The following is a 20,205-nucleotide window of genomic DNA, read 5'->3' as shown; positions in this document are numbered from 1 at the left end:
CCAACTCATTTACAAGGATGTTATCGTAGGAATCTGGTATAGGTTATTTAACTTCAGATTAAATAAAAGATTTTATGCTTTTCCTTGCTCCTGGAGCAGCTTTGAAACTTTGGGTCTTGCTTTTATTGTAGCCTCAGTCACAATATCAGGGTTAAAATCTCATCAAGTTATGCAACTGTACTCTGTTCACCGTTTTCTTGGGATAGGCATTGTCCAGATGCTACAAGTTATACTATGAAAACAAGACAAGCATAATCATAGTCCTACAGATAGTACTGAAGCTACTTTGGAGATGAGGTAACATATTAAAAACATAGTGTATGACTGACTGTACACACATTATATATTCCTGCTTCAGCAATTTTTGAGTGTAGAGTTTCTTTTAGTCAGACCTGGAATTAGGTCTCTCACTCATGTGGTTTCAATTAAGTTCTGTTAAAAATAGCTTGTAGTATAATCATTTTCATTTTTAGCACTTCAACAACTTTACTACTTCTGATCCATACAAAGGACAGACCTGGGGACCAAAACAAAGGAAGTTATACAATACCCTCAGGAGAGCTCATTAGGAGCACAAAACATCTAGTTTGGTGCATGGCCTTTTTTAATTTTTAAAAATTTTTATTCATTTATATTTTATATATGGGTGCTCTGCATATACCTGCACATCAGAAGAGGAAATCAGACCCTATTATAGATGGTTGTGAGCCATCATGTGGGAATTGAACTCAGGACCTCTGGAAAGTAGCCAGTGTCTTAACCACCAAGCCATCTCTCCAGTCTGCATAACCATCTAATAACACCTAGGTCCATATTTTAAAGTACAAATGCATGTCCATGAAGCATATGAGAAAATGTCTGTTTTCTTAATTGACTAAAAAAATACCAAGAGCATTAGCAGAATTTCCAGACAGTTTATCACAAACAATAAGAGAATTTTATTTTATATAGTATAATTTTTATATAATTTCAGGCAGACATTCTGCTTATATGGACTTTTTACTTCACATTTGTATCTTCAACGCAGTGAAAATTCAGCCACAGCTGTTACGTTCTGCCATTTGTCTTCATTATAATATCTAGAGAAAATGTAACACATTATTTTGTACAGAAGCAAGTGTCCAACAGTTACTGATAAACAACTCCCAAGGGGAGAGCGCTCACTGCCTGCATCACACCCGCTCCTTCTGCTCCTTCCGCAAGTGCCGGGAGTGCTTTCTGGAGAGACAGAGACCAGCTCAGTAACATTCTAGAGGAAAGCCTGACAAAGACTGACATGCGCTCAGCAGGGTTCTGCCTCTCACCTTGTAGCCTGGAGGAACTCTGTCCCTGTGCTTTTTGGCCTCATTCCCTGCTCAGGAACTGCTCAGATAGCACCTCCCAGTCTCTCATTTACCATTCCTTTGCCTTCCCCTACTCCATGCTGCAGTTAAATCTGCTTTCTTACCAAATATAGCATTATTGGAGCCTTCCTCTCAGGGCTCACACCAGGAAGTCCAGCAGGAAGACCATAGCTTAACCAGGCTCCCACGGACACATTTTCATTTTGATACATCTCATTCCCCATCCTAATTAGATGTATACCAGGTGGTTCTGTGATTTTGTTGTGCCTCAGAAAACCCTGCTATCACAGTCATGCCTCCATGCCAATTCAAATCTTTGAGTAAGGAACCTAAATATCAGATAATCAGGAAAGTAGTATATAGCTAAGTTACAGTTTGCTACTCAAAGTGGGATCTAGGGATCAGTAACAGCAGCAGCATCTAACAGTAGTTTTACTCTTAGAAATGAGGGTCCTTTGGTACCATTCTAAAGGGGCTGTAGCAAAAGCTCTGTTATAACATGATCCCCAAGTGGTTCACAAAACATTACAGTTGGGGAAGCCAACCTCACTACGTTCATTCCTTGTGTGGGATGTACTAACCTCAGATGTCTTGACTCACTAAAGACTTCTCAGTTATTCCCAGCCTCATCTTCACTTCACCTTTGCAGACTTCATATCATGATCTTTATTTTCCCAGACATAAACTATCACCCCTCACTTCTGGAACTTGAAATTACTACAGATCTGGGCATCATCTTCCAATCATCCTTCCTTACTACCCCACACAAGCAACTGATTAGTAACTAAGTCCTATCAACTGTTTAGACTGGTTCTCAGAATTCCCGAGTCAGACTTCAGAGGCAATAACCTGAGAATTACTATTTATAAATATCCAGGTGGTCTGAGTAGCATATTTTGTGAGACACACTAGTTCAGGTTTTTATTTTCCCGACTCTGTTCATATGGAGTTTGACAAAGGTCACATCAGTCTTTTAACTTTCAGCTTACTTCTTGGTTCTCCGCCATCTCCCTCCCAAAACAAGAAAACAGGTTTTCAGAAGTCCAGTCTCCAAGGATGGCGAAGCATAACTGATTTCAGTTCTTTGAGACAACATTAGGTCTCTGTGCTTACATTATCCTGATACTTCTTTCTAGAAGGCCTATCCTCAGGGTTCTCCATGGGCCTTAGATCATCCACCAGAGGAGTTCCACCTGAGCTGTGTACCCTAGTAGAATCATGTATATATTTCTATTAAAACACATTTACCTCCATCAGAGTTGTTTTAGCTAGTCAATATCTTCTATCAGACTACTAACTGACTGAGGCAACAATATCAACTCCGGCAACTAAATATCTAGAGCATGACATTTGGACTCCAAAAGTATTTCCCAAAGTCTTAGCTGACTACAGACCCTCCATATTTACATGAATGGATATGTGTCAACCAAATAACAGGCTTGATAATTCTTCACCATGGTGTCAAAATACATTGATTTCTTTTCCTATAAAGCACTGGCTTCACCTCTGTAGTTAGAGTAATAAATATGTCTTTCTGTGACTATATGTACTTACTTGATAACTTATTCTTCACATGGTAGCATAATCAAATTTACTATTAAATACAGCAACTAAACACATATTTTAGACTTTTGACAATTTAACCAAATCAAGGAAAAGTTTCAAAAGTGAGATTCCAGCTAGACTTGAGGAACTAATCAAACATCTAAAGGCAAATCATCACTGTACACTGGATGATTTTTTTTGGTAGTCCTGGGATTTGAACCCAGGCTCTCACGTATACGAGGCCAAGTGTTCTACACTGAGCTATATCCTCAGGTCTCATAATGAGTGATTATATTTCAGATACTTTACATAGCTTATCTATAAGTCTCACAATTCTTTAAGGTAATAACTATTTAACCAGGTTTACAGATAGCATACTAAAAATCCATAGACTCTTTTTGTTTGTTTGCTTTGTTTCTGTTTTTCGAGACAGCATTTCTCTGTGTAACAGCCCTTGCTATCCTAAAACTCACTCAATAGACCAGGTTGGCCTCGAGCTCATTGAAATCAATCTGCTTCATCTTTCAAGTGCTGGGATTAAAGGCATGCACCACCAAAGCCAGCAAATAGACTTATAAGGAATTTATTCAGGTGTCAGAATATAGGAATGTTCCATTATCTAAGGATTTCTATTTCCATCTCTCTGATACGTACATAGAATTACTTCCACCTCATCTGGTGTGTGCCTGTGTGCTATTTCTACCTACTATCATTATCTAAAATCTCAAGCTTCTCACCAAGACAGAAAGAGAATGGGAGTGTCTATCTGTGATTATATGGTTATATGATTAAAAGCTAAAAGTATCCTCTTTTAGGTTCATATAGTGTGTTGATCTAGTTCTGATTTGTCCAGTAATTATCTGTATAAACTAGGACAAGATCACTTATAAATCTGGTAAAATAATTTTGCCATTTGTAGAATGAAAAAAAAATAGAAAAGACCATGCATGGCTCTCAAATTTTTGTGTTTACTGTAATCACCTTGAAAGTTTAACAGTGTTCAGATTCCTCTGCCTTCTCTCGAGTACCCGTAACTTACCAGGCTTTCAGCTGTCCAGGTGGTCAAAAGATCAGCACAGAGAAGGGTTGATCTAAACATTTTCTGAGGTCCCTTCTGCCTAGTGGTCACCATTTTCAGAGCCTATTTACCACTCTGTGTGCCTTAGCATTTTTGTTGTTTCTTTAATCAACACAGTGCTAGTTGCTTTTCAGTCATACAGAACAGGGTCCTAGATCACCAAAATGAACTTTACACTGTAGCCCTGATTAGATTACTGCCAAACCAGCTAAAACTTTAAATGCCAATGCTAAGAATAGGCTGTTGAATATTTTAAATAACCTGATCACAAGTTAGCTTGGTGCTTTGCTATTTTTACTAAATGAAAGGCAGTCACAAGTAGCCAGAGGTCAAAGGGCAAACACTTAGGTAAGGAGGCTGCTCTTAGTTAGGATAACAGCCTAGAAATAAGCCAGGAGAGGGCAGCATCAGCTCAAACATTCCTCAGGGGTCTCTGAATTAAACTGCTGACTGTGGACAACTGAAACTCCCAGGCACAACTTGGTTTAGATCTGTTACTTAATCCCCAAATTTTGACAATATCTGGTGTCATAAACTAATATTATAGACATAAAAAAGGATCAATAGATTTCTTTTTTTCTTTTTCCTTTTTCTTTCTTTCTTTTTTTTTTTTTTTTTTTTTTTTTGAGGGAGGGTTTCTCTGCCTCAGCTGTCCTGGAACTCCCTCTGTAGACCAACCAGGCTGGCCTTGAACTCACAGAGATCCAACTGCCTCTGCCTCTTAAGTACTGGGATTAAAGGTGTGCACTGCCACTGCCCGGCTAGTTTTCCTATTTTTATTAATAAAGTTTTTATTAGCATACATATTAACAGAAAGTACACCTTGAGGGTTTTTTATAAATGTAACACACTAGTGTAGCTAGCATGGTAGAATTACCTATAACAACTTCTTTAGTTAATACCTTCATTCCAATGAGGGAATTCACTCCCAATTCCTTTAGAGTTTAGTTTACTTGGTTTAGGCTACACACATATAAAAAATAGTAAATATATTCCCTATGAGTATCTAATACCTTATGTGAAATAAAAACTTCATTAAACTATATATATTATTTGATTATTACTTTGTAGAACTTGAATGATTATACTACAGTTTACTTACCTATTTTAATTTATGTGCATCTGTCTAGATTCTGGTTTGGAACTATCATGACCAATAAATACTCTAGTATACATTTTTTAAAAAGAAAAGTCATAGCTGGGCAGTGGTGGCGCACGCCTTTAATCCCAGCACTCGGGAGGCAGAGGCAGGCGGATCTCTGTGAGTTCGAGACCAGCCTGGTCTACAAGAGCTAGTTCCAGGACAGGCTCCAAAACCACAGAGAAACCCTGTCTTGAAAAACAAAAAACAAACAAAAAAAAAGATAAGTCATGTTACCCTTGCTATCCTGAAACTTGCTACATAGAGCAGGTTTGCCTCAAATGCACAAAATCAATCCAGCTGCCTCTGTCTCCCAAATGCTGGAGTTAAATATGTGCACCACTACACCTGACCCTAGTCTATATCTTTTGGTGAACACACATAAACATCATTACTGAGCATAATCCTAGAAGTGGAACTGCCGGGTTGCCAGGGATTTTCTGTCTCAAGATTTCTAGGGGTCCTGTACTGTGAACAGAACAATAACTACTAACGTATGGAACAGCAGTTGTATCTGGGCCCTCCTAACACGGGAAAAGTCACTCTCCTTCATGGGCCATTATGGATTTTGCTGTCAACATATATCTTATTTGTGTGTAATACTCTAGCCCATTTGCCAAGTGACATAAAAAAATTACTAGATTTAACAAGAGGCTCAGAATAAGAGAAGGCTCAACAACAGATCCAAGCTATGCTGCAAGATGCTCTATCGCTTGCACAACATGGTCCAGTAGATCCAGAGGTGCTCTAAGCATCCCTGACAGAGATGCTGTCTGGTTCTTTTGGGAGGACCTCAGAGTTAAATGGTATGGCCCTTAGAATTTCAAAATCAAGTTCAACTATACTTAAACACAGAATAACAGCATTTAGCCTGCGAATGGACCTTAGCACTGGGCCATTGTGTTACTGAGCTACTGTAGTGAAGGTCAGGTCTTCACTGCCAAATCAAACTAATATACATAAGATTGCACTCCAGTATGCATTAAAGGCACAAATAGTTCACATGAAGAACTGATACAACTGTTATAGCCCCTACTTTAACAGCTCTATTTTCTCTCATCCAGTCTACACTTAAGAGGTCATGGGGAGTGCTCTGTAGTTTGATGACCAGGAAAAATAAAAGATCAGAACTGGTTTACAAATTGGTCAGCCCCTCTGATACAACTCAGGAAAAAAAAAAAAAAACAGAGAAATCGTCTTCCAAGGGGCAGGACTTTGAGTAGGGTACCTGGTTGTTTGCTTTGCTGGAAGGAGCAATGACCAGATGTTGGATGTATACCAATTCATAGGTGGTAGCAAATGATATGGATGCATGGTTGTGACTCGGAAGAAATGCAGTAAGAAAAAATAGATGAAAAGGAAAATTGAGAAGAGGCATTATAAAAAATTCTCTAAATGGGAAAAACCCATGAAACTATTTGTATGACATAAAAATATACACCAACTGGTGACCTCAGCAGAGGAGTCTTAATAATCAAATGGACAGAATAATTAATGCCAGATGCCAGTCAGTCTCTTTCTCTACAACCTCTGTCAGAACAAGGCTGGAGGAAGAAGAAGGAAGCTGAATAGTATCCTCTGTCCTTGGACATAGAGGAATGAGGTAGCAGGGAGAGCAGGCTCATCAGCATGGACCTAATTGGTACTGTTATAGCAGAACACCTTGAAGTGCTCAGGCAGCAACGTGGCAGCAGGTAGATTACACTGACCAACTTTTATCAGTCAGAGGGAGTGTTTTCTCTTTTCAGGGTGAACACTGTGGCTCTGGATGAATATGCCTTCTGTACACACAACACTTTTGCCAAGGCTGTGGCACATGAGTTTATAACCACTGTAAAGAGCGATAATGGTGCCATGGTGTTATGGTTTGGATGTAAGATGCCCCCATGGGTTCCTGTGTTTCAACATTTGCTTCCCAGCAGGCGGTACTATTTTGAAAAGTTGTAGAACCCATGGGAAATAGAACCTTCATGGAAGATCTGGGGGTTAGGGACTGGCTTAAGGCTTTATAGTTCAGGCTTACATACTATTCACTCTCTGCTGCCTCACATCAAACACAATGTGACCAGCTGTCTCGAGCTCTTGCCACCAGGTTTCTCTACCATGATTTCTTCATAAACCATGAGCCAAAATTAACTCATCCCCTTTAAGTTGCTTTTTGTCGGGTATTTGGTCACAACTAGAAAAGTAATTCATGCAGAAAAGCTGGTACCAGGGGTGAGGTCACTGCTCTGATAAATATGATCACGCAGTCCTTAGGCATTTGGAACTGTTTTGTGGGAGGAATGTAGAGGAATCTAGAGCTGGGGATTAAAGAAGCCCAGAATATGTAAGCAGAGATTAATTTGCCATTCTAGTGAGTGTTTAGAAAACTCCAGAGAGGGCTGGAGAGATGGCTCAGTGGTTAAGAGCATTGCCTGCTCTTCCAAAGGTCCTGAGTTCAGTTCCCAGCAACCACATGGTGGCTCACAACCATCTGTAATGAGGTCTGGTGCCCTCTTCTGACCTTCAGGCATACACGCAGACAGAATATTGTATACATAATAAATAAATAAATATATAAAAAAAGAAAACTCCAGAGAGTGTGGAAAGAAATTCAGACTGCAATAATCCAGCCTATATAGGTTTAGACGGGAACCAGATCTATTTGGAACTAGATTGCAGACCATTTGTATTAACATTCTGATAAAAAAAAAAAAGCTGACTACAGTTTGCCTATGTCCCGAAAACCTGAGGGTTGAATTAAAAACTAATGGACTCATTTGTTCAATGGAAGAAGTTTCAGGACACAAGAGCGTTGGGCATCATGGTTACTGCTCACTGTTCTTCTTGGCTGAGAATTACACCACTGGCACCCCTTGTTCTCAAACCTTTGGATTTTGACTTAACTATGCTACTGGCATTTCTGGTTCTCCAGCAGGTGGATGGCATGCCTTAGAACTTTGAAACTTCCATAATCATATGACCAATTCCTGTATTAAGTCTCCTCTCACATAAAATACCCTATCTATCTATCTATCTATCTATCTATCTATCTATCTATCTATCTTATGTATTTATATATTCGAGCAAAGAAACACTGGGGAAGGTTTTCTCTTTCAACACACTCTCTAAAAAGAAACTCTTCCAAAAGTACTAAGTAGTGCAAGTGTTTGAGGGTATGTATGGAGAGACAGATACCTATTGATTCTTGTTCTGTTACTCTGGGCAGCCCTCAGTAATACAATTATTAGGTATATAATGAATAGTATTGACTTAGGCAATCAGGAAGTTATTTAAAAAGTGAAATTGTATAAACTTGGAGAGTCCTCAGAGCAGACACAGGAAAAAATGAGGACAAAAGTCAAGAATGAACATCTTGCATGGGTATATATACATACATATATATTTATATGTAATATATATTAAATAATACATAAATATATAAAACTATATGTCATATTAAATTTCAGTTGTTTCATTGGCCATTTACTCATGAGAGGTTCTTTAGCTCCACTGTGGAATTAGAAAAATGTGCTTATTTTGATTTTAGAAGCCTTTAATGATTGCATTTGCCTCAACCACTTGGTAATATTTATCAGTTAAAATCTCCTACTCTTTAAATGTGTCAAAGTGGAATACTACTACCTATTATGATAATGGTGAGGAGTTGACATGTTAAACATAGTGCCTCACACAGAGAAACTCAACCAATACCAGGTGAATAAAGTAATTCTCCATCTTTAAAAAGCATACAACTAAAATAAAATTCAATAGCAGAGAATAGCAAATTGTTGAAGAAGAAGCATCCTAGGTAGATACATTTAAGTCAATGTCATAAGCTAAGTTTTCAAAAGATGAAGTATGCATTTTTACAAAGTTGTCTTACTCGAGTTTATGACATTTGCTCAAGGTTTTGTAATTTTATCTTTTCAATTTTATGCAAAAACTTGAGAATACAAGTTATAAATGAATTTACTGTGCACAGAAAATATCTACCGTGAAGGCCAACTGAGCTCGCACCTGGAGGAACATCTGTAGGAGGAGAATACCTTTTCTTTGCAGCAGCATCTTCACTTCTCATTTGCCTAGTTCCTGGTGATGCCCTAACAATACAACAGATCTCTGATGCATATGAAGAAAACTGAAAAGGAAAAGAGTAGTTATTGCATAATTCCTCTAAGTACTACATTTAATGCAGTCTTATTTAAAATAAAAATAGTCTCACTATTCTTGGTTAGAATGATAGAACCATACTGGAAAACAATGAGTAACATTTAAATAAAGAGATGATGAATTGTCTTATTTTCCTATTGTGAGAAAACACAATGACCAGAGCAACTTATAAAAAGAAAGCAATTTGGCGTATGGTTCCAGAGGGTTAGTCCATAACGATAAGGTGAGGAATGACAACAGGAGCAGCCTGTCCCCAGTGATACACCTCCAAGTCCTTCCCAAATAGGAAGGACCTGTATTCAAGCATATAAGCTTATGGGTGGGGCATTTCCATTCAAACCATCACAGAATGAAACAAGAACTTATTGAGAGGATGAACTGAATCATGATCTGAAATACTTTGGAGGGGGTATTTCTAATATCCTGCTTTATTGTCTAAATGAGGGGAATAAAAGTATTGTTTACTTATTTAAACCATGCATATTATCTTCTGTATGAATGCTATTTTATACCCAGATCTGCTTTCTTGCTTTCAACAGCCTCTTCCATCTCACACACAGGACAGAGAATTTTCCTAAGGAAAGGGGTTAGCAGATCATTTCCTCCTTGGAAGATTTCTGGCCATCTGGGGTAGAGGGTCTATGCTAAAAACAGCTGAATGAAGGAAACTTAAATCAGCAAATGCTGAGATCCCAAGCCCAAAGAGCCTTTTACCTCCAGACAAGAGGCTAAAAGATTCTTCTCTTAGTTGTCCAAAGATCTAATGTTGTTAGCCTGAGAGTTCAGACATATCATCTAACAATGACTTCACAGTTGTCAAGCACTACTTACAATTGAGATTGTTTAGTTACCTTTCCACATCCACAATATTAACTATTACTGTATATATAAATCACTAACATACAGAGAAAGTATATGTGTGCACACAAACTCATGTGGGGAGTGGGGTTCAGAGTGGGGAGAGAAAGGAGAACTTGTTGTTTAATGCTATGTATGACAGGATAGCTAGTCCATGAGCTTCTGGGGATTCTCTTGTCCCTAGGGACAAACAATTTTAGAGGAGTCTCAAACAAGGTAGAAGGTGAGGACCAACACCCAAGGCTATCCTCTGACCTCCACATGTAGACCACGGCATCTCTATAAATACATACAGATCCATACATATACATACATGCACACACAAATAGAATCCATAACATTCTGATATAGTACATGGAAAAAAGAGTGAGGCATGACAAAAAATTTCACACAGGATCGAAAGATAAGGTTTTTTTCCCAAGCTTCTGAAACAGAAAAAAAATCAGCATGGTTTCACAAAACAACATGGGAAGTTAGAATTCTGATAAGATAATGTTGAAGAAATACTAAAGAAAATTATTTGTACCTCAAATTCTCTAACTAGAGTAGAAGAATATCCAACTATGAGGATAGAATTAAAACCTGTTCTGTCATGAACAATCCCATATTCCCTTTCATAAGAGGTAATGCAGGATTCACTTCTCTAAATTATGGAAAAGAGAGGGAGGAAAGTAAAAAGGGAGGGAGGAGGGGAGAGAGGGAGGGAGAAGAGCGAGAGAGAACACACAGCAGCTGGGGAGTTTGTATAGTAAATTTGTGAGATAAATCCCCAGAATTGTGGTTCAGGCAAATCTAAGGATGATTGGTAACGGTGTCCAGGCACAGAAAGCACCAATCAGAAGACTCCAACAGAAACTTCTTTCAGTGAGTTAAAATCTGATGGATCTTCAGATCTAAAATGTTGCACAAATGATTAACAAAGAATTTAGGACTGGTTAGATACGAAAACAAGGAAACAAGTATCGTGGGCAGAACAATACCCTTCTCAAAAAGACATCAGTTATTATGAAGGTGACTTTAGTTGGTAATATGGTCTTAACAGATTTCATCAAGTTAGATCAGGCCCTGGTTCAATATAACCTGTGTCCTTATAAGAACAGGAAACGTGGACATTGCCATACAGGAAAAACGTGAAGGCACAGAGATACACAAAGAGGGAAGGGAGCTATATGACAATTGACACAGACCGGACTGATGCTGTTCCAGTCACAAAATGCTGGCATGTAGCCTGACAGAAGAAAAATTCACCCCCAGTGGGGGTGGAGGAGCTGTACTCTAGCTGGCATCCTAGTTTCAGAGTTGTGGTAGGTATTTTCTCCCGTTTTAAGAAACCATCTACTTTGTAATATTTATCATAGCCATATCAACAGATTACTACCCCAGGAAGTAAACCACTGGGAGAAGCAATTGCAGTTTGCTGTATGCTCTGAACAGTGAAGAATCTCCAATGATACAAATACTTACGAGACCAAAAACTTTACTCTCTTTCTTAAGAAAGAGAAGTTGTGAAGAAAACAGTTGTTCGTGTTCCATTTTATTCAGACAGAGAAAAGGACTGTATTTGGACAATCCACCTAATGGTCGGAGGCTGATCTGACAGGACCAACACCCATGTTGACAGACCAGTCAGTACACTGCTCTTAGCCAGAACGGAAAACTATCGCATGGAGAAAACTTTCCTAAGACTGTGCTTTTCCAGGACGAGTGCCAGGCAACTTCAGTGTATACAGCTGCTATTAGAACCTGCTACAAATGGGTTTTAGTTCAGCTTTTTGAAGGAACTAACAGGGAAGCCCTCCCAAAATATAGTGGGAAAGATCAATGATTATAAAGAATTGAAGAACAGATAATTCCCAAAATGTCAAAAATTTATATTACCAAAGGATAAATTAAGCAATAGCCAGAGATATAACACAAATATATGAGCTAAAAAAGAATTCTGTAAGATAAAGATAACTGACTTAATATATTCTTAAAGTTCCCCACCCTGCTTTTAAAATAAAAGCGCCTCACACTCCAGCATGTCCTCAAAAAGAAGGCATCATCATGTTTGGAGAAGGATTTCCCTACGTAGTCCAGCCTGGCCTTGAGCCACTCTACTTCTCCCTTCCAAGTGCTGGGATAAAGAAAATCTTCTGCTTGCAAATGAGAAGGTGGAAAAATAATTTATTTGGAAAGGAATGAAATTTGGGATGAACTCTGTTTCTCTGTTCAATACCAAATGCTGTGAAAAGAGTTGTAATGGAGAATGGCAACTTGCTATGTTAGCTCAGCAAGTTTTGCACCCAGTCTTAGACAATTACAGTTTTCCATTTCCCTGGCAATGACAGATGGACCAGGGCAGACGTGCAACTCAGGCAAAGTTAACAGAAGCCCTTAGCCAATACTGAAATACATGTATACATAAAAATATTCCTTTCAGTCTAGTGTGGTGGCACAACCCTTTAATCCCAGCACTCAGAAGGCAGAAGCAGGTGGACCTCTGTGAGTCTGAGGCCAGCCTAGTCTACAGAGTGAGTTCCAGGACAGTCAAAGATACACAGAGAAATTCTGCCTCAAAAAAAATGTAATAATAATCATTTTTTCTTCTCCTTGGGCTATATCAAACCATAGAAGATGGTGAATGTCTGTTTGTAACAGATGATTGGGGGTACAATAAGGACAAGCTGAGGTTAAAAACAAGTGTGAGAATTAGAGTTTGGGATCCCTAAGACCCATGTAAATGTCAGGCAAGTATGATGGCTTGATGTCATCCCAGAACCAGAAAGGCAGAAACAGAATTGGCTGAGCATGCTGGCTAGCCAGGTTCATCCAAACTGGGAGTTCCAGGTCCAAAAAGAGATCATGCCTCAATATATAAGGTTCTGGGAAGGAACTGGAGAAGACATTTGGTATCAACCTCAGAACTAAACACACATACATGGACACACCTGTGCCCATGACATAAGAATATGCATGCAAACTCCATACATTTATATCCAAATAATAAAAACAATTGTAGAAACATATAGAAGTTTCACCGGTTGGTGGTGGTGAATGCTTTTAATCCCAGCACTTGGGAGGCAGAGGCAGAGGCAGGTGAATCTCTGAGTTTGAGGCCAACCTGGTCTACAAGAGCTAGTTCCAGGATAGGTTCCAAAGATACAGGCAAACTCTGCCTCGAAAAACAAAGAGAAAAAAAAGGCATCTAGAAGTCTCAACAGGGATTTCTAACAAGTGCTACTCAATTTCTGAATTCAATCATTTTCTTTCCCATTTATGAGTCAATAAGTCATCCTACCCTGTCCCATTTTGGATTATACGCGCACGCGTGCGCATGCGTGCGTGTGTGCATGCGTGTGTGTGTGTGTGTGTGTGTGTGTGTGTGTGTGTGTGTACAGAGAAACTTGTGAAAAACAATAAGAGATCCACTGAGTTCAGGGAGTAAAATGTTTTTTTTGCCTTGCTTGGGCATGATGGCACATGCCTGTAATCTAAACATTTTGGAAGTTAGAACAAGAGTTTGAGGTTAAGACTGTGAATCTGAGTCTAGCTTGAACTACACAAAAGTTCTAGTCATGAAAAGTGAAAGAAAACAACACAGTTTGTAATCTAGAATTACTATACTAAACTTTCCTTTGTACATAATACAATTCTCAGATAATAAAATTAGGACACAATACTGTTAAAACTAGGAACCTAGAGGTAAAAGTGAAGTTAGATACACACAGAACAATTCAGTCAAAATAGATTTTACACCTAATTGTGAGACCTACACCTCTTTAACAAAAAACATTAGCAGAAGCTTCCTAACATTTGATTTGATTATGACTTTTTGTATGACGCCAAAAATATAATTCCAAATGTTGTGCTTCAAAATATCCTATGTACAGAATAAAAAGAAAACTCATGAAAGTGGAAGCTCACAAAGCTAAGAACTGAGTCTTCTCTACACACATAAAGGATGTTAGTCTCAAAAAACATCATCATAACTATCTTTACAGCAATTGAAGAAAAATCTGAAAATGTTACCTCACTTGAAGAACTTTCTTGCCAACTTGACACAGGAACAATTTCACTTGAGTTAACATAATTGCTGACATTTGGAAATAGTTCTTCAAAAGATACATTTTGCACTGGAGACAAATCAATCTATATAACAATATAACTCCTTTTACAGTTTCAAAAATAATTAGTGTTAGGTAATGAAACATATTGAGAACACTATCTTATTCAAGTATTTTCTTGTGTATTTGAGGCACAAACAACTTCATTTGAATAAACATTATTAATTACATTTGGAAATAATTTTTTTTTTTTGGTTTTTCGAGACAGGGTTTCTCTGTGGTTTTGGAGCCTGTCCTGGAACTAGCTCTTGTAGACCAGGCTGGTCTCAAACTCACAGGATCCGCCTGCTTCTGCCTCCCAAGTGCTGGGATTAAAGGCGTGCACCACCACCGCCCGGCTTTGGAAATAATTCTTTAAGACATATTTAAGTGGATAAATCAATGTATAAATTTTTTTCATTAAAGCAAAACAGATTATAAAATCACATATACTGGCAAGGATGTACAGAGATTGGAACCTTGTGCATTGCTATTAAGATTGTGAAATGATGCAAGTTCTATGGTATAGATTTTCTAGAAAATTTAAAGTGCCCCTACCATATGGTCTAGAAATTCTACTTCTGGGTATATATTCAGAGGAGCTGAAAAGAGGGCGCTTATATTTATACATATACTTTTAGCACCAGTGATCATAACAATAAAAGCAGAAATGACCAAAATGTCCACTGACCAACAGACACATAAAGAAAATGTAATATAACAGAATGTTTTCATATCTAAAATGTAAGTAATTGTGTGTGTGTGTGTGTGTGTATTGTATTGTGTTGTGAGTGCACGTGCCTCTACACTTACATGAAAATCAGAGAACATCTTTCAGGAGTTGGTTTTCACTTTTTACTGTATGAGTCCTAAGGATAGACCTCAGGTGGTAAGAAAGTACCCTTACCTACTGAGCCATCCCACAGTATGTGTTTTGGAAATTATTTTATTTTATATATATGGTGTTTTGGCTACACAAGTCTATGTGTCATGTGTATGTAGGACCCATGGAGGCCAGAAGAGGGTGCTGAATTTACTGGACCTGGAGTTCTAGAGGGTTGTGAGCCACCATGTGGGTGTTGGAAATCATACCCCAGTCCTGTGAAAGAATAGCCAGTGCTCTTAGCCACTGAATCATCTCTCTGGCCTTGGAAGTAATTTCTGACGCATGCTATCACATATGTGAACTTGAGGGCATAATATTTGTGTATTACGTTAGTCATAATAGGAGGAATACTGCTAGGTATGGTGAGATATACCCAAAGTCCCAGCTACTAGGGGAGGCTGGGGTAGGAGGGTCAACTGATCGCAGGGTAAGTCAGACCCTATCTCAAAAAATAAAGGCTACGTAATGTGTGATGTTTAACTATATGAAGCATTTCATGTAGTCAAATCACAGAGAGAAAGTAGAAAGGTGATTAGGAAGGGCCCAATAGGGAGTTACTGTTTTAGGTATGAAGTTTCAGTTTTACAGGATGAAAAAGAATTATAGAACTAGATGGAGATGATAATTATACAGAAATGTTCAATGCACAACTAAACATGATTAAAATTCCAAATTTTATGTTACATATACAGAAAAGACTGGTTGTAATTGTATATGATTTTGATCCCAGCACTCCAAAGGTTGAGCTGGGCTGGTCTATGCATTCAAGGGCAGCCTGGTCTACAAAAGGAGTTCTAGGCCAGTCAGGGAATGAGGGGGAAGAGAAGGGAGGGGTGGAGAGAGAAGAATTTGTGACCTGGCAAGTCTGACTAGAGATGGTTCAGTCACTAAGAATGTGTACTGCAGGGGACCTATGTTTAGTTCCCAGTACCCATGTCAGAAAGTTCACAACCACCTGTGACTCCAGCTCCAGGGGATCGGATGCCCTCTTTTGGCCTTTGTGGGTACTCACACTCAGATGGACATACAGACACGAGACATGTATACATAATTAAAAATAAAATCTTTAAACAAAACTCCTAAACAAACCCTGGTTGGTGTTGCAGTATTCCTCCTTACATATAGAGCATTCCCAGTGAAAGTGTGTTTATGAAGCAGAAAAGTTCAGGTAGTATTCTTCATGGGCAAATGACCCCAGAACGATAGAAACAGATGAATGGGGAGAGGAGAAGTCAGGACACAGATACCACAAAGGCCAAAGGCTGGAACTTACCACAAAGTCAGCTGTGTCTGAAGATGGCGTACTTGTTAACGGGGCTTTGTTTTGCTTATCAGGAGTAGAACTTTTTTTCTATAAATATTCATAAAATAGATTAATTATTAGAAAGAAAACATTTTAAAAATAGTAACTCAAGCTTAGTAGATTAGACCATGTGTAATAATAATAAAATCCTTATTCTGCTAATTAAATTTTAAATCACCTGACAGAAAACTGAAGAATTTTCTAGACTGAATTAGGTCAAGCAACTCTGAATAGAACTGTATCTGGTGTAACAACTACAGAAGAATGTTGAGGTTGAAATCACTATTAATTTAGAAAGAGAAGCTAGAGTGATAAATAATTAGCTTTGATGACCTCTTTTAACCACCTTAAATTACTTTCAGCATTTGTTTAGTTCCTGGAAGAGTACTGTACTTTTCATGGGCAGACTCACATCAACAAAATGGGAGTAGAAAGTAGGGGAGAAACTAGAGGGAAAATGGAAGATGCAAAGATGCAGAAAGAGAGGGACGCTTGAAGAGAACAGAAGGAAAAAGAGAAGATGATTGAGAGAAGGGAGAAGAGAGGCCAAAGACAACAGAAACAGAAAAAGCGACAGGCACAGAAGGGCAGGGATAGTGTGGAGAAGGGAGACAGGCAATGAGACAGAGACAGGAGTCAGAGAGACGGCAGGACACAGAGAGACAAGCATAGACCACAAAGAAGAAACAGGCAGGAAAGCAAAGAAACACGAGTGACAGATGGGTAGAGTGAGGTAGGTAATTTTATTTCCAGAAATCGGTGGCCTTTCTAAATCTTAGACTCCATAAACCCACCATGCCTTTGGGGGAAGTCTCTTTTCTTGATTGTGTGACCGTTACATGATGCCAAGTTTGGATCTGGAACCCAAACCCTGAGATAAACTGAAAGTCATAGTTAAGTCTCTACTAGTTTTATTCCACTTTTACTTTTCTTTCACTCTGTTTTCCTTCTGATTTAATCTATTTAAATTAGTTGAAATAAACTAATCTAAAATGGATTATTAAGAAAATATTAAAAACTTATGGGTATATCTGCTTGGTACAGAATATGTTAACTCTTACTTATTAGCTACATACTTTAAATTTTTCTATCTGAACAATGAGGAGCAGCCTACCTTCAGGATTGGTGAGTAAGGATTTACAGAGAAAGAGAAGATTCTGGAGAGAAGACAGAATGAGTGTTCTGGTGAGCTAGTTCTATCATCACCGAGGCAGCCTCAGGGGTCTCTGTTCACATTTCCTTGAACAAAGAGCCTACTGGTACACCGTAAGGGGTATGTTTAGCACTAACCAAGCTGCATCAGGATCTTTAGGATCTTCATCAGCTGTGAAGCTGAGGTTGTCACCTCAGCCTTCGGCCAAGTCCTGAGCACACAGCACAACACAGACTTGGGTGATGCATACTCTTTGTTCAGAACTCCCCACTGGATCCAGGTAGTCACTGTTCAGTCCCTTATTACTTTTCGCAGGTATCATCTGCTCCAATAAGCCACTTGAACTCTTATTATGTCTCAGAATCTGCTTTGCAGGGTTCCCGATGAACAGCTGTTAATACTCAGTTCACTTTAAAAAAGCATTAGCTTGCATGCAGCTGTAGAATTTAGCTATTTTTTTCTCTATATGTGTTAACAAATTGTGCATTACTAAACCTTCCCAATCAGTACATTGTATAGTCTTTCCATAATTATGAGTTAATAAAATACCAGGACTTACCAACACAGGTTCCAGGGGCTGAGGCAACAGAACATCCTCGACTGCAATGCTTTCGAGAGCTGAACTATAATGGGAGAATGGAGCCTTGCTGTCTAGACAACCAGAGCTTAACTTTGTTTGAACTTGTGGACCGCTTTCTTCAGATTTCTTCTCAGGCTGAAACACATTCACAATAGCAAATATAATTCACAATACCATGAAATATCCCGTGTCCTTCTCAGGCGTCCTATGACTTCTTCAAGTTGAAAAAAAAAAAGGTTTAGATGTGCAGATAATTGATTTTCTAGGAAAAAAGAATGTGTTCTAAGTCTGGGGTATCTCCAGCACTATAAAACATGACAACACAAAGCCTGTCATATGGCTAAAAAGCAATGTGTTCCAATATTTAAATGAAAAAATCTGGTGAAAGACAAATTAGGCTTAAATACTCAGTTCTACCACATTTAAGGTAACAGCTCTCACATGGTGTTTTACAAAGTTGGAGGTGTGGATTGGTCAGTGGCAGGCATTTGGCTAGAAAGGGTGACAAATTGGGTAAAAATGAGCCAGAAAAACCAAACAATGTTTGCAAAAACAAATTATTAGGTCTGTTTTTCAACACCTAAAATCATACTAAAGAAAATATTAAATCTATTTATTGCTGTCTACCTTTTATAAATGTGAGGTTTGTCTTCTCTTTTTCAATATTGGCTTTCAATGATCAGGCATCAATTTTGATGAATGATCATTATAATTTATTAATGATTTCTTTCATGTATTATGCCTTTGGCAGTATATTTAAAAATTCATTATCATGTCCCAAATGTTAAGTTTCAAACCCGGGACAAACAGCTGGGGTGCCTATTTAACATATAAAAGCAGACCTGGTCACCGGGTTCTCCCAGCGTCCCTCAGTTCCTACGTGTTATAGGGTAATGACAGAGTTGAAGACTAGATAGTTATGGTTACAGTTTTCCTTAGTTATGATAGAAAGTAAATTAGGTACAAAAGTTTGGACTCCGGACGCCTTTAATCCCAGCACTCAGGAAGCAGAGGAAGGCGGATCTCTGTGAGTTCGAGACCAGCCTGGTCTACAAGAGCTAGTTCCAGGACAGGCTCCAAAACCACAGAGAAACCCTGTCTCTAAAAACTAAAAAAAAAAAAAAAAAAAAAAAAGTTTGGACTCATCCAGAAAGGATAAATAACGTAATGTTCTCCTAAATTTGCCAAATACTCATAAACTGGACATTGTAAATGTATCCCTTACTTGGTAGTTGTTCTTATTGTATATAGTTTTGCATTGTTAGAGTTAAAAATATTTCTTTTTATTTAGACAAAAAGAGGGAAGTTTTGTGGAATAATCTTTTTGTAAACTGTAAAGATGCATCATTCGGACTGGATTAATAAAAAGTCAATAACTAGGCAGAGGAGGGATAGACAGGAGTGGTGGCCAGAGAGAAAAGGGGAGCCACCTAGTCAGACAAGAGCCAGCCAGCTCCCAGCTGGCTGGCCAGACATGGAGGAAGCAGGAAAGCAGGATGGACTACATAGATAAGGTAAACGAGTCTCAGGGCAGCACATACATTAATAGAAATTAGCTTAATCTAAGTTATAAGAGCTAGCTATAAACAAGCCTAAGCTATAATGAATAAGTGTCCATATAGTGATTTAGGAGCTGGTTGGTGAAATAAAGACCAGCTAGCTATATGCATTTCCATGCCAATCACTTAATCAACTGAATCACCTCTCCAGCCCCTCCAATAATATCTCAAGACAAAGATTAGAAGTCTTTTCAATACTTCTCACTCCTTCCTCTATATCAATCTGTCAACTCTACAGGCAAAATTATCTTCAATCCATACACATCTCTCTATCTCTTCTATTTATAAAACACGAAACAAAATCTCTCACCAAAACTATTTTTAATTTCTTAGTGATAAGTCTCCCTGCTAACACGTTTGCCTTTTCCCAATTTATTCCGTAATCTATATAATAGGAAGAAAGTAGGTTTTAGAGCAACAAAGACCTGCCACAAACTACTAAAAAATGATGAAAACATAAACCTGTTTTCTCAACTATAGATACTGTCAAACAAGAAAGCAAGCAAGCACACAAACAAA

At 38.4% G+C, this 20,205-nt stretch overlaps 1 protein-coding gene across 1 annotated transcript in view; it reads right to left on the bottom strand.

Moving 5' to 3' along the window:
- Positions 1-1,047: 1,047 nt before the first annotated feature.
- Positions 1,048-20,205, bottom strand: part of Meikin (meiotic kinetochore factor) — a 38,934-nt gene continuing 19,776 nt past the window's right edge. The window contains exons 11-15 of the mRNA XM_050157598.1: positions 18,107-18,262; positions 16,365-16,442; positions 14,132-14,251; positions 9,110-9,230; positions 1,048-1,079 (exon numbers count right to left, since the gene is read on the bottom strand). Coding sequence (XP_050013555.1) covers positions 1,048-1,079; positions 9,110-9,230; positions 14,132-14,251; positions 16,365-16,442; positions 18,107-18,262 — 507 coding nt within the window. The remainder of the gene's footprint in view (positions 1,080-9,109; positions 9,231-14,131; positions 14,252-16,364; positions 16,443-18,106; positions 18,263-20,205) is intronic.

The sequence above is a fragment of the Alexandromys fortis genome, unplaced genomic scaffold (genome assembly GCF_014885135.2).
Source record: "Alexandromys fortis isolate MF-2015 unplaced genomic scaffold, M_Fortis_MF-2015_v1.1 scaffold_103, whole genome shotgun sequence".
Taxonomy (NCBI): domain Eukaryota; kingdom Metazoa; phylum Chordata; class Mammalia; order Rodentia; family Cricetidae; genus Alexandromys; species Alexandromys fortis.
Note: the sequence above shows the minus strand (reverse complement) of the source record. Positions and strands in the feature narration are given on the sequence as shown.